Raw genomic sequence first — 16077 nt, 5'->3', positions numbered from 1 at the left:
AGAGAGAGAGCAAGAAGGAGAGAGAAAGAGAGGGAGAGAATGAGAGACAGAGGAATCTGTGTGCAGCCAGCATGGCGCCCCTGTGCATCTGTGGCCAGGCTGTGTCTCCCTAACTCAGAGAAGTGTGTGTGTGTGTGTGTGTGTGTGTGTGTGTGTGTGTGTGTGTGTGTGTGTGAGAGAGAGAGAGACGGGCCAGCAGTCATCGGCATTGTCTTGGTTTGATCACTGTCTGTTTGTCATCCAGCCTCCACTCTCTGTGTTGACGAGATAGGAAAGAGGGGACAGGGGAAGTGTGTGAGTGGGCACGCTAGGGTCAGAGACAATGGACTACAAAGCTGACGACCAACACCAGCGTGCTGGAGGAGGCCAAAATAAACAGCATCACCACTAAAAGGTGGTTAGAGAGTTGGGCCAATAACCGAAAGGATGATGGATCCAATCTCCAAGCTGACAAGGTAAAACTCTGTCCTTCTGCCCATGAACAAGTTAACCCACTGTTCCCAGGTAGGCCGTCATTGTAAATAAGAATTTGTTCTTAACTGACTTGCCTAGTTAACAGTTTTGTTACACGTGGTCTGCCAACTGTGAGGACAGCTGATCGTCCTCACAGTTGGCAGACCACGTGTAACAAAACCTGCACAGGATCGGTATATCCGAAAATAACACCTGAAGGACAGGTACAGGATGGCAACAACAACTGCCTGAGTTACACCAGGAACGCACAATCCCTCCATCAGTGCTCAGACTGTCCGCAATAGGCTGAGAGAAGCTGGACTGAGGGCTTGTAGGCCTGTTGTAAGGCAGGTCCTTACCAGACATCACCGACAACAACGTCGCCTATGGGCACAAACCCACCGTCGCTGGACCAGACAGGACTGGCAAAAAGTGCTCTTCACTGACGAGTCGCGGATTTGTCTTACCAGGGGTGATGGTCGGATTCGCGTTTATCATCGAAGGAATGAGCGTTACACCGAGGCCTGTACTCTGGAGCGGGATCGATTTGGAGGTGGAGGGTCCGTCATGGTCTGGGGCGGTGTGTCACAGCATCATCAGACTGAGCTTGTTGTCATTGCAGGCAATCTCAACGCTGTGCATTACAGGGAAGACATCCTCCTCCCTCATGTTTTACCCTTCCTGCAGGCTCATCCTGACATGACCCTCCAGCATGACAATGCCACCAGCCATACTGCTCGTTCTGTGCGTGATTTCCTGCAAGACAGGAATGTGCCAGCGAAGAGCCTGGATCTCAATCCCATTGAGCACGTCTGGGACGTGCTGGATCGGAGGGTGAGGGCTAGGGCCATTCCCCCCAGCAATGTCTGGGAACTTGTAGGTGCCTTGGTGGAAGAGTGGGGTAACATCTCACAGCAAGAACTAGCAAAATCTGGTGCAGTCCATGAGGAGGAGACGCACTGCAGAATTTAATGCAGCTGGTGGCCACACCAGATACTGACAGTTACTTTTGATTTTGACCCCCCTTTGTTCAGGGACACATTATTCAATTTCTGTTAGTCACATGTATGTGGAACTTGTTCAGTTTATGTCTCAGTTGTTGAATCTTGTTATGTTCATACAAATATTTACACATGTTAAGTTTGCTGAAAATAAATGCAGTTGACAGTGAGAGGTTTCTTTTTTTGCTGAGTTTAGTAATATCAGTATGTTACCTGTAGTTTCATGTAGTATTATTAGCATGTTACCTGTAGTTTCATGTAGTATTATCAGTTTGTTACCTGTTGTATTATCAGTATGTTATCTGTAGTTTCATGTAGTATTATCAGCATGTTACCTGTAGTTTCATGTAGTATTATCAGCATGTTACCTGTAGTTTCATGTAGTATTATCAGCATGTTACCTGTAGTTTCTTGTAGTATTATCAGCATGCTACATGTAGTTTCATGTAGTATTATCAGTTTGTTACCTGTTGTATTATCAGCATGCTACCTGTAGTTTCATGTAGTATTATCAGCATGCTACCTGTAGTTTCATGTAGTATTATCAGCATGTTACCTGTAGTTTCATGTAGTATTATCAGCATGTTACCTGTAGTTTCTTGTAGTATTATCAGCATGCTACCTGTAGTTTCATGTAGTATTATCAGCATGTTACCTGTAGTTTCATGTAGTATTATCAGCATGTTACCTGTAGTTTCATGTAGTATTATCAGCATGTTACCTGTAGTTTCATGTAGTATTATCAGCATGTTACCTGTAGTTTCATGTAGTATTATCAGCATGTTACCTGTAGTTTCATGTAGTATTATCAGCATGTTACCTGTACAGCGGGGGGAAAAAGTATTTGATCCCCTGCTGATTTTGTACGTTTGCCCACTGATAAAGAAAGGATCAGTCTATAATTTTAATGGTAGGTTTATTTCAACAGTGAGAGACAGAATAATAACAAAAATATCCAGAAAAACGCATCTCAAAAATGTTATAAATTGATTTGCATTTTAATGAGGGAAATAAGTATTTGACCCCCTCTCAATCAGAAAGATTTCGGGCTCCCAGGTGTCTTTTATACAGGTAACGAGCTGAGATTAGGAGCACACTCTTAAAGGGAGTGCTCCTAACCGCAGCTTGATACGTATACAAAAGACACCTGTCCACAGAAGCAATCAATCAATCAGATTCCAAACTCTCCACCATGGCAAGACCAAAGAGCTCTCCAAGGATGTCAAGGACAAGATTGTAGACCTACACAAGGCTAGAATGGGCTACAAGACCATCGCCAAGCAGCTTGGTGAGAAGGTGACAACATTTGGTGCGATTATTCGCAAATGGAAGAAACACAAAAGAACTGTCAATATCCCTCGGCCTGGGGCTCCATGCAAGATCTCACCTCGTGGGGTTGCAATGATCATGAGAACGGTGAGGAATCAGCCCAGAACTACACGGGAGGATCTTGGCAATGATCTCAAGGCAGCTGGTACCATAGTCACCAAGAAAACAATTGGTAACACACTACGCCGTGAAGGACTGAAATCCTGCAGCGCCCGCAATGTCCCCCTGGTCAAGAATACATATACATGCCCTTCTGAAGTTTGCCAATGAACATCTGAATGATTCAGAGGACAACTGGTGAAAGTGTTGTGGTCAGATGAGACCAAAATGGAGCTCTTTGGCATCAACTCAACTCGCCGTGTTTGGAGGAGGAGGAATGCTGCCTATGACCCCAAGAACACCATCTCCACCGTCAAACATGGAGGTGGAAACATAATGCTTTGGGGGTGTTTTTCTGCTAAGGGGACAGGACATCTTCACCACATCATTTGACAGGGCCATGTACTGTCAAATCTTGGGTGAGAACCTCCTTCCCTCAGCCAGGGCATTGAAAATGGGTCGTGGATGGGTATTCCAGCATGACAATGACCCAAAACACACGGCCAAGGCAACAAAGGAGTGGCTCAAGAAGAAGCACATTAAGGTCCTGGAGTGGCCTAGCCAGTCTCCAGACCTTAATCTCATAGAAAATCTGTGGAGGGAGCTGAAGGTTCGAGTTGCCACACGTCAGCCTCGAAATTTTAATGACTTGGAGAAGATCTGCAAAGAGTAATGGGACAAAATCCCTCCTGAGATGTGTGCAAACCTGGTGGCCAACTACAAGAAACGTCTGACCTCTGTGATTGCCAACAAGGGTTTTGCCACCAAGTACTAAGTCATGTTTTGCAGAGGGGTCAAATACTTATTTCCCTCATTAAAATGCAAATCATTTTCTAACATTTTTTTACATGTGTTTTTCTGGATTTTTGTATTGTTATTCTGTCTCTCACTGTTCAAATAAACCTACCATTAAAATTATAGACCGATAATTTCTTTGTAAGTGGGCCAACGTACAAAATCAGCAGGGGATCAAATACTTTTTTCCCCCACTGTAGCTTCATGTAGTATTGTCAGCATGTTACCTGTAGCTTCATGTAGTATTATCAGCATGTTACCTGTAGCTTCATGTAGTATTATCAGCATGTTACCTGTAGCTTCATGTAGTATTATCAGCATGTTACCTGTAGCTTCATGTAATATTATCAACATGTTACCTGTAGTTTCATGTTAGCGTAGGTCTTCTCTGAGCTGATCTCTACTTGCTTCTTAAAGTGTTCCAGAGCATTCTCCGCCTGCTGGGTCTGCTGCCGCTGACACTCCCTCTCACGTCCCATCTGCTCCTCCTTCTCCCTGAAACACATACACACATTAACACTGTGCCTAAGGAAGCGACGGTAACCTGCCTATATGATTACCGCCCCGTGGCACTCACGTCGGTAGCCATGAAGAGCTTTGAAAGGCTGGTCATGGCTTACATCAACAGCATCCTCCCGGACACCCTAGACCCACTCCAATTCGCATACCGCCCCAACAGATCCACAGATGACGCAATCTCAATCACACTCCACACTGCCCTTTCCCATCTGGACAAAAGGAACACCTATGTGAGAATGCTGTTCATTGACTACAGCTCAGCGTTCAACACCATAGTGCCCATGAAGCTCATCACTAAGCTAAGGACCCTGGAACTAAACACCTCCCTCTGCAACTGGATCCTGGACTTCCTGACGGGCGCCCCCAGGTGGTAAGAGTAGGCAACAACACGTCTGCCACGCTGATCTTTAACACTGGGGCCCCTCAGGGGTGTGTACTTAGTCCCCTCCTGTATTCCCTGATCACCCACGACTGCGTGGCCAAACACAACTCCAACACCATCATTAACTTTGCTGACAACACAACAGTGGTAGGACTGATCACCGACATCGATGAGACGGCCTATAGGGAGGAGGTCAGAGAACTGGCAGGACAACAACCTCTCCCTCAATGTGAGCAAGACAAAGAAACTGATCATGGATTACAGGAAAAGGCGGGCCGAACAGGCCCCCATTAACATCGACAGGGCTGTAGTGGAGCGGGTCGCGAGTTTCAAGTTCCTTGGTGTTCACATCACCAACAAACTATCATGGTCCAAACATACCAAGACAGTCGTGAAGAGGGCACGACAAAACCTTTTCAATATACATGACCCCCCCTTTTGTACACTAGCTGTTTGTTTGTTACCTATGCATAGTCACTTCGCCCCCACCTACCTATACAGATTACCTCAACTAGCCTGTACCCCCGCACACTGACTGGGTACCGGTGCCCCCTGTATGTAGCATCGTTATTGTTATTCTTATTGTGTTACTTTTATTATTACTTTTTACTTTAGTCTACTTGGTAAATATTTTCTTAACTCTTCTTGAACTGCACTGTTGGTTAAGGGCTTGTAAGTAAGCATTTCACGGTAAAGTCTACACTTGTTGTATTTAGCGCATGTGACAAATAACATTTGATTTGATACATTAATACACACACACAAAAACATGAACACACACACACACAAGAGGTCAACCGATTAATCGGAATGGCCGATTAATTAGGGCTGATTTCAAGTTTTCATAACAATCGATAATCGGTATTTTTGGCCACCGATTTAAAAAAATATATGTATATTTATAACTAGGAAGTTAGTTAAGAACACATTCTTATTTTCAATGACGGCCTAGGAACGGTGGGTTAACTGCCTTGTTCAGGGGCAGAACGACAGATTTTTACCTTGTCAGCTCGGGGATTCAATCTTGCAACCTTACGGTTAACTAGTCCAACGCTCTAACCACCTGCTTTACATTGCACTCCACGAGGAGCCTGCCTGTTACACGAATGCAGTAAGAAGACAAGGTAAGTTGCTAGCTAGCATTAAACTTATCTTCTAAAAAACAATCAATCAATCATAATCACTAGTTAACTACACATGGTTGATGATATTACTAGTTTATCTAGCCTGTCCTGCGTTGTATATAATCGATGCGGTGCGCATTCGCGAAAAAGGTTGCTCCAACTTGTACCTAACCATAAACATCAATGTCTTTCTTAAAAATCAATACACAAGTATATATTTTTAAACCTGCATATTTAGTTAATATTGCCTGCTAACATGAATTTCTTTTAACTAGGGAAAAGTAGTAGTTGTTTCCCTTGCTCTGCATGGGTAACGCTGCTTCGAGGGTGGCTGTTGTCGATGTGTTCCTGGTTCGAGCCCAGGTAGGAGCGAGGAGAGGGACGGAAGCTATACTGTTTCACTGGCAATACTAAAGTGCCTATAAGAACATCCAATAGTCAAAGGTATATGAAATACAAATCGTATAGAGAGCAATAGTCCTATAATTCCTATAATAACTACAACCTAAAACTTCTTACCTGGGAATATTGAAGACTCATGTTAAAAGGAACCACCAGCTTTCAAATGTTATTAACTTAAAGTTAGCTTTCTTACATGGCACATATTGCACTTTTACTTTCTTCTCCAACACTTTGTTTTTGCATTATTTAAACCAAATTGAACATCTTTCATTATTTATTTGAGGCTAAATTGATTTTATTGATGTATTATATTAAGTTAAAATAAGTGTTCATTCAGTATTGTTGTAATTGTCATTATTACAAATATTAGTTTTTATTTTTCTTTCGTAATTTTTTTTTTAATTTTAACTTTTTTTAAATGTATTATTATGATTCGGTTTTTTATTTATTTATTAAATCGGCCGATTAATCGGCATCGGCCTTTTTGGTCATCCAATAATCGGTATCGGTCGACCTCTAACACACACACACACACACACACACACACACACACACACACAATAATACACACACATTAATACATATACACACAATAATACACACACACAATAACACACACACACAAATGATAAGACAAAGTGATACATAAAAATATAAGGAGTTTGTATTTTCTCTGTAATATGATTGATTTTGTTCACCGCAAAACCCTCTGCTGTCCATCACTTCTCAGTTCAAACCTTTAATGGTTGTGTAGCAGAAGTGAAGGTTGGAGTGATAACTCAGTAAACAAGGGCGTTGTGAAAGGGTGTGTGTGTGTCAGCAATATAGGGAGTCCCAGCATAAAGAGCTGTCAGAGCAGAGACAGTCTTCAAGTCAGGATCACACAATGCTACACCGCAGCTGTCAAACCTGCCTTCAGAGGATGTCTAGTGTGTGTGTGTGTGTGTGTGTGTGTGTGTGTGTGTGTGTGTGTGTGTGTGTGTGTGTGTGTGTTGGAATGGATGGAAGTGAGGGAATAAGATTCCCTTTGGTCAGGAGACAGACACAAACCCAGACTAAGTAACACAGACTGAAGTATCAGACAAGAAACAACACTGAGAAGTCAAACAGGAGTGACACACATAGCCCTTTACACTCCTGAACTTTATACATTAAATACACAGAATTAAACATTTCATTTCAGGACAGAATAATACTCTGACCCTCTGGGTCCTGGTCTAAATTAGTGCAGTGTGTAGGGAACAGGGTGTGATTGGTCTAAAGTAGTGCAGTGTGTAGGGAACAGGGTGTCATTGGTCTAAAGTAGTGCAGTGTGTAGGGAACAGGGTGTGATTGGTCTAAAGTAGTGCAGTGTGTAGGGAACAGGGTGTGATTGGTCTAAAGTAGTGCAGTGTGTAGGGAACAGGGTGTGATTGGTCTAAATTAGTGCAGTGTGTAGGGAACAGGGTGTGATTGGTCTAAAGTAGTGCAGTGTGTAGGGAACAGGGTGTGATTGGTCTAAATTAGTGCAGTGTGTAGGGAACAGGGTGTGATTGGTCTAAAGTAGTGCAGTGTGTAGGGAACAGGGTGTGATTGGTCTAAATTAGTGCAGTGTGTAGGGAACAGGGTGTGATTGGTCTAAAGTAGTGCAGTGTGTAGGGAACAGGGTGTGATTGGTCTAAAGTAGTGCATTGTGTAGGGAACAGGGTGTCATTGGTCTAAAGTAGTGCAGTGTGTAGGGAACAGGGTGTGATTGGTCTAAAGTAGTGCAGTGTGTAGGGAACAGGGTGTGATTGGTCTAAAGTAGTGCAGTGTGTAGGGAACAGGGTGTGATTGGTCTAAATTAGTGCAGTGTGTAGGGAACAGTGTGTGATTGGTCTAAAGTAGTGCAGTGTGTAGGGAACAGGGTGTCATGGTCTAAAGTAGTGCAGTGTGTAGGGAACAGGCTGTGATTGGTCTAAATTAGTGCAGTGTGTAGGGAACAGTGTGTGATTGGTCTAAAGTAGTGCAGTGTGTAGGGAACAGGGTGTGATTGGTCTAAAGTAGTGCAGTGTGTAGGGAACAGGGTGTCATTGGTCTAAAGTAGTGCAGTGTGTAGGGAACAGGCTGTGATTGGTCTAAAGTAGTGCAGTGTGTAGGGAACAGAGTGTGATTGGTCTAAAGTAGTGCAGTGTGTAGGGAACAGGGTGTCATGGTCTAAAGTAGTGCAGTGTGTAGGGAACAGGCTGTGATTGGTCTAAATTAGTGCAGTGTGTAGGGAACAGTGTGTGATTGGTCTAAAGTAGTGCAGTGTGTAGGGAACAGGGTGTGATTGGTCTAAAGTAGTGCAGTGTGTAGGGAACAGGGTGTCATTGGTCTAAAGTAGTGCAGTGTGTAGGGAACAGGCTGTGATTGGTCTAAAGTAGTGCAGTGTGTAGGGAACAGAGTGTGATTGGTCTAAAATTGTGCAGTGTGTAGGGAACAGAGTGTGATTGGTCTAAAGTAGTGCAGTGTGTAGGGAACAGGGTGTGATTGGTCTAAAGTAGTGCAGTGTGTAGGGAACAGAGTGTGATTGGTCTAAAGTAGTGCAGTGTGTAGGGAACAGTGTGTGATTGGTCTAAAGTAGTGCAGTGTGTAGGGAACAGGGTGTGATTGGTCTAAAGTAGTGCAGTGTGTAGGGAACAGAGTGTGATTGGTCTAAAGTAGTGCAGTGTGTAGGGAACAGGCTGTCTTTGGGACGAGGTCTATGTCTAATGCTCAGAGTGAAGACGAGTCATTGGTCACTGCCAGACACCCACACAAGTGTGTGTGGACGTGTTTTGTAATGTTTTGGGAATAGAACAGACAGAAAAGGAGAAACATTATTTCTTCCCTCACCACTGCCTTCCTAATTTACCGCGCCACCAGACAGTCAGATAATAACAACAACAACAACGGGGGAAAAGGAGGCAACGAAAAAAGAAAGAAAATAGTAAAAGAAGACGTTTTTTCCTCCTCTTTATAGCGTTCCTCTGTCTCTTTGTAATTTTGGTCTCTCTCATGTTGGACATCAAAGATGGCAGAAATTGTTTTTTCCCCCGCCGTTGTGTACTCTGTAATTATTAATCAGGCAGGCAATATGACTGGCTTCAGGGTGCTGTGCAAAGCAGCCAGACACAAAAGGATGTGAAAAAAAGTCGCGCAGAAAAGACGGGAGGAAAAGAGAGAGGTAAACAGTGAGAAGGAAAGGATGTGACAGAAATAGCAGGTTTAACTTCTTTGAAACTTTCAAATAAGGAGGAAGACAGAAGTTGGGTGTGTGAGAAGTGTTGTCACTCCGAGCCTGTTTGTGTGAGTGTGCATGTGTGTGGGCGTGAGTGTGCGTGTGTGCATGTGAGTGTGTGCGTATGAATGTGCGTGTGAGTGTGCATGTGTGAGTGTAATAAGCATGTATTTAACACTTGACAGTTGTATATAGATGAACGCATGAGGCCATCTGAGGAAGTGAGAGTGACCATATGTATGTGTGTGTGTGTGTGTGTGTGTGTGTGTGTGTGTGTGTGTGTGTATGATGACCATGTGTGTGTGTGGGCCTAAATATGTATCTGGGAGTGTGTGAGACAGGGAGCAGCAGTCAGTCACCATCAATCACAGAGAAAGGGGTGAGATGAGAGGGCAGAGAGAAGACGGAGGGAGGCCTGGTGGAGAGAAGGAGAAGGAGGAGAAGAAAGAGGGGGATGCCAGCTCCTCGGTGGCCCACGGCTTTAAATGGCTTCTGGTCAGAGAAGTGGAAGGAGAGGAGAATCAAATTAGAGATGTGCCATCCTCTCATCCCTCCATCTTAAAGGGATAAAAAGAGGGGGAAAGAGAGGGAGAGGAAGAGGAAGAGCGTCTTAAGGATGACAGGGCTTCCTCCTAGCCGCATGCCAGACAGGAGGCTCCAGGGCTCCCGTCTATTTCCAGACCTCTGAAACCACACGACGCCTTGCCTCACACACACCCGTAGACGTGCACATACACACATAGTGTATGCCTCACACACACCCATAGACGTGCACATACACATACTGTATGCCTCACACACACCCATACACGTGCACATACACACATACTGTATGCCTCACACACCCATAGACGTGCACATACACATACTATATGCCTCACACACACCCATACACGTGCACACACACACACACATATTGGATGCCTCACACACACCCATAGACGTGCACGTACACATACTATATGCCTCACACACACCCATACACGTGCACACACACACATATTGGATGCCTCACACACACCCATAGACGTGCACATACACATACTATATGCCTCACACACACCCATACACGTGCACACACACACATATTGGATGCCTCACACACACCCATAGACGTGCACATACACATACTATATGCCTCACACACACCCATACACGTGCTCACACACAATGCCTCCCCTCAAGCAGAACTGCAAGAGACCAGTAACTGACTGTCTGAGAGGCCTGTATGCAGACAGCAGAGCAGGAGGGTAATGGTGATGGTGTGTGTGGATTAAGATACAGGCCTGTTGTTGGGCAGATCAGGCTAATGGCCTGTGTGATATAGAGTTCACAACTCCACCTCAGCCTCAGTGATAACTGTGAATAAAGGTGTGCCACAGGGATGACTTCCAACTCCCATGCTGTTTATTATGTATAAAAACAACTGTACAAGCCACAGCCCCAACTAGTCAATGGCAACTAGGGAACAAGATAACTTGCCATACATCCCGTCTTTGCTTCATTGCAGCGCCTATAGAAAGAGGAGGAGGCTATTGAGATGCCTGTAACAGTCACTGGAGACCGCATGTAAATAGTTGCAGATGCAGCTCTATGGAGGAGCAGCAGAGGGAGGAACAGCAGAGGGTGGAACAGCAGAGGGAGGAACAGCAGAGGGAGGGGAGGAACAGCAGAGGGAGGAGCGGAGGGAGGAACAGCGGAGTGCATAAAGGGGGGATACAGAGAGGTAAGCAGAGGTATTCCATATCTGGAGGGGATTCTCCCATCTCTGCTACGCATTTATACCACTTTGGATTCATACATCATTCATGAAGTTGCCATAGTATGCAAAATCATCTATGCACTAAACCAACATGTACAGATATTTACATAATGAGCATTACTTGGCAAAACTATTGTAATGAATGGCTAACAGCCCTGAAGGAAACAGAACCAGATTTCTTACTGTTTAACCTTTATTTATACAGGGTAGTCTCATTGAAATAAACTCTGCACCAAGTCTAGCACCAATAGGACCCTGAACAGGTTCTACCCCCAAGACGTAAGACTGCTAATTAGTTAACCAATAACTACCCAGAGTGTCTGCACTGACCCTTTCTGACTCATCACATATGCTGTTGTTACTGTTTATTATCTCTCCTGTTGCCTAGTCACTTATCCCTACCTATATGTACATACACTGTACAGTGGGCTCCAAAAATACCGGCACCCCTGACTGGCAATGCATTGTAAAGTTTGGTGGAGGAGGAATAATGGTCTGGGGCTGTTTTTCATGGGTCGGGCTAGGTCCCTTAGATCCAGTGAAGGGAAATCTAAACGCTACAGCATACAATGACATTCTGTGCTTCCAACTTTGTGGCAAAAGTTCCAGTGAAGGGAAGGTCCTTTCCTGTTTCAGCATGACAATGCCCCCATGCACTAAGCGAGGTTCATACAGAAATGATTTGCTGAGATCGTGTGGAAGAACTTGACTGACCTGCACAGAGCCCTGACCTCAACCCCATCAAACACCTTTGGGATGAATTGGAACGCTGACTGCGAGCCAGGCCTAATTGCCCAACATCCTTGCCGACCTCACAAATGCTCTTGTGGCTGAATGCAAGCAAGTCCCCGCAGCAATGTTCGAACATCTATTGGAAAGCCTTCCCAGAAGACTGGAGGCTGTTATAGCAGCAAAGGGGGACGATCTCCATATTATTAACCATGATTCTGGAATGAGATGTTCGACAAGCAGATGTACACATACACTACATGGCCAAAAGTATGCACAACATTGGGAAAAGTTCCCCCTTTGCAGAAGCCAACCCACCGGCTGGTGGCCCGACTACCCTAGCACCACTGACCCATTCTGGGGAGATCAACCATGATTTCGGAATGAGACGTTCAACAAGCAGGTATCCACATACGTTTGGTCATGTAATGCATCTACCTCCATTACCTAGTACCCCTGCACATTGACACTGTACTGGTACCCCGTGTATATATCGTTACTCATTGTGTATTTATTCCTTGGGTTATTATCTTTCTATAATTGTTCTCTCTGCATTGTTGGGAAGGGCCCACAAGTAAGCTTTTTGCTGTTAGTCTCCATCTGTTGTTCACGAAGCATTTGATTTGAAAAGAGACAACTGTACACTGAATGCCTCTCTTACTTTGTGACTGATTTAGTTAACCTGAATGTAGTAGGCCTTTCCACAGATGGAATCACATCCCAATCAGGCACTCAACATATCTAAACAGTTGATCAGGTCCCACTAGTTCCTTAAACCTTTGTTCTGGTGTAAAGTGTTGAGCTGTGGTAACAACCCTCCTAGGCCAGTCTGTATGGCAACCAGGGGACTTCCACTATTACCCAAGATCCATTTCACAGATCCACCCTTACCATCCCCACCTTCCCTGGACCCCTCCACCCAGCAGCGCCCCCCGCCCCAGCCCCATCACCCCCAGCCACGGATCGCCATAAGAAAGGAAAAGCCAGATTCTTAAGAGAGATGGAAATTCTAGGGTGGAGGTACTGAGGCAGGGTGTTGTTTCTCTCCTTTCATTAGCATTTAGTTGATGTTATTGTTGATGTTCCACTGTCATTAGGAGCTCATTGTTGTGGAAGCAGCTCATCTGGAGAACAGGCTGCCTATGTAACTCTCCTTCTCCCCCATTTCTCTGTCCGCAGCACATCCCTCCATCTCTATGCTAATGATCTGAACGGCACTGGGATGAAAGAAGAGAGAAAACGGGTTTTCACTGCTTTGTAGTTCTTTATGTTGTTGCTATAGCGACGCGGACGTAGAAATCTAACTGACGCAGCCATGCTCATTTGCACGGCGGGATAGAGGTTTTTCCTTGTCTTCTTTATTTTGGGAGGGTTCAGAGGAGTGTAGATCACACCTTCCTTTTACAAAGAACTCTCATGATCCCAAACAAACAAAATACCTGCTGCCGCTGTCCCGCATTTACGCAGAAAATGCGTAAACACAGAGACACACGTCGGAATACTTTAGTCGGATCCACAATGAAACATGGTGCAATAAAAAAGGACCCAAACACACACACGTGTGCACAGTGCACAAACTCTACAAAGATGCCAGCCTGTCTAAGGTACAAACCCAAGCGCCTGTTGGGCATGTCAAGAGGTTTAAACTTGTTTAATTTCATCTCTCATCCTCCCATCTCCTCTATCAGCCACTGAACACACAAACGTGCACACACACACCTGCGTGCAGTCCTGCTGTGGCTTTGAAGTTCTCCTAGATCATCTTTGAAGGCCTTCACTGTTGCCACGGCAGCAAGTAGTAGCAGACATCACATCAGACTCTCATTGTGTGTGTTTGTGTGTGTGTGTGTGTGTGTGTATGTGATATTACATTTTCTAATCAAATCAAATGTTATTCATCACATGCTTGGTAAACAACAGGTGTAGACTTAACAGTGAAATGCTTACTTACGGGCCCTTCCCAACAATGCAGAGAGAAAGAAAATAGAGAAATAATAGAAAATAAAAGTAATAATAAATATACAATGAGTAATGATAACATGGCTAAATACATGGGGTATCAGTACAGAGTCGATGTGCAGGGCACGAGGTAATTGAGGTAGATATTTTTTTTATTTAACCTTTATTTAACTAGGCAAGTCAGTTAAGAACAAATTCTTATTTACAATGACGGCCTACCCCAGCCAAACCCTAACCTGGACGACGCTGGGCCAATTGTGCGCCGCCCTATGGGACTCCCAATCACGGCCGGTTGTGATACAACCTGGAATCGAACCAGGGTAGTGATGCCTCTAGCACTGAGATGCTAGGAATAAGTGACTAGGCAACATGAGAGATAATAAACAGTAGCAGCAGCGTACGTGATGAGTCAAAAAAGTTCGTGTAAAACAAGTCACTGCAGATAGTTAAATAGTTAACCAAATAGCTACCCAGACTAACTATTTAGCAGTCTTGGGGGAAGAAGCTGTTCAGGGTCCTGTTGGTTCCAGACTTGGTGCATTGGTACCGCTTTCCGTTCGGTAGCAAAGAGAACAGTCTGTGACGTGGGTGGCTGGAGTCTGACCATTTTTTGGGCCTTCCTCTGACACCGCCTGGTATAGAGGTCCTGGATAGCAGGAAGCTTGGCCCCAGTGATGTACTTGGCCGTACGCACTAAATGCTCTCAATGGTGCAGCTGTGGAACGTTTTGAGGATCTGAGGGCCCATGCTAAATCTTTCCAGTGTGTGTGTGTGTGCGTGCGTGTGAATGCATCTGTGTGTGAGCAGGGCGCTCCTTCTCACCCGACCAAACTGAGTTCTTAATTAATTAGCTCAGAGCTCCGATGCGACACTCGCTATTTCTAAGTGTTTAACACTAACGAGAGACCGGCCCGCTTGTTACCGAGCAGAGGGATAATTTATGCCTCCAGATTTACATCTGCTACCTCATCAAATGCGTCCTCTCTCGCGCCGCTCACGTGTCTGGGACACTAGTGACAGATGATAGGAGAATGTATTCATTCTGTCAAGCAAATCTGCATTAAAATGCGCCTTTATCACCGTCTAGTCTTCACAGGGAATATTTGTCCTTGGAACTGAGCGATATGAATAATGTGTCGATTCAGATCTCAGTGGAATGTAAAGGACTGCGATATCAATGGGTTTTTACCTGACAATAGCCTCAATGCATTTCCTGCCTAATAACCACATCAAACTCACATGACAGGTGTAGAACTCACATTAAAATCATAGAAAAACACATTCCTCACATTTTCAAGATTACTGTTTCACATCCGGCCATGATTGGAAGTCCCATTGAGCGGCGCACAATTGGTCCAGGTTTGGCCGGGGTAGGCTGTCACTGTAAATACGATTTTGTTCTAAACTGACTTGCCTAGTTAAATAAATAAAAAAATTATCTACCTCAATTACCTCGTGCCCTGCACATCGACTCTGTACTGATACCCCATGTATTTAGCCATGTTATCATTACTCATTGTATATTTATTATTACTTTTATTTTCTATTATTTCTCTATTTTCTTTCTCTCTGCATTGTTGGGAAGGGCCCGTAAGTAAGCATTTCACTGTTAAGTCTACACCTGTTGTTTACCAAGCATGTGACAGTAGGGCTGTTACGGTGACTGTATTACCTCCACACCGGCGGTCACGAGTCAAGACGGCAGTCACGGTAATTAGGCTCTGATGCTGCTGATGGTCATTAGTAGCCTGCCAAACGTACTAACTGTCTGGTACTCAGCACTCTATTGTCCCACTCTGACATTAATGCAAATGTAATCGAAAATCTAATCAAACACTTCATGACAGCATGTTGCGTAAACATTTCTATAGGCTATGCAATTGCGTGAGAAAACAGAGCGATGGCCTCTATTAAAAAGAGGAGGATCTCATCAGCTTTCTAGAGGCTAGGCCTACTATACAGGAGTATAGCCTACCTAGCTGGCAGGAAAATGAACCACTTGAAAAGCGTCCTCCATTCGCGATTTAAGTGCATCGATGACATGTATTTTTTTCCGCTGCCCGTTTCGAGACAGGTACATGATAATGGTCCATTCTAAATCAAAAGAAATTGCATTATCACTTGTGAATGATGCCCAGCTTAAGGCAAGGAACAGCGCATGCTTTTTTTGCGACTTTTTCAAATCATAGTCGCATACCTCATGTAGCCTAGCCCATAGGCCTATAGGTTTTGATGAGGTTTGTATCACAACTAAAGTGGCCAAATAACTTCTTAAAATTAAGCACATTCATCCGCATTAGAAT

The 16077-nt window shown here is 44.5% G+C and overlaps 1 protein-coding gene across 2 annotated transcripts in view; it reads right to left on the bottom strand.

Moving 5' to 3' along the window:
• Positions 1-16077, bottom strand: part of LOC115205311 (centrosomal protein of 112 kDa) — a 183120-nt gene that overhangs the window by 97937 nt on the left and 69106 nt on the right. For both annotated transcript variants that reach the window (XM_029771136.1, XM_029771143.1), the window contains one exon: positions 4037-4172. In XM_029771136.1, coding sequence (XP_029626996.1) covers positions 4037-4172 — 136 coding nt within the window. The remainder of the gene's footprint in view (positions 1-4036; positions 4173-16077) is intronic.

Source organism: Salmo trutta, chromosome 1 (genome assembly GCF_901001165.1).
Source record: "Salmo trutta chromosome 1, fSalTru1.1, whole genome shotgun sequence".
NCBI lineage: Eukaryota > Metazoa > Chordata > Actinopteri > Salmoniformes > Salmonidae > Salmo > Salmo trutta.
This window is presented reverse-complemented; position numbering and strand designations above follow the sequence as displayed.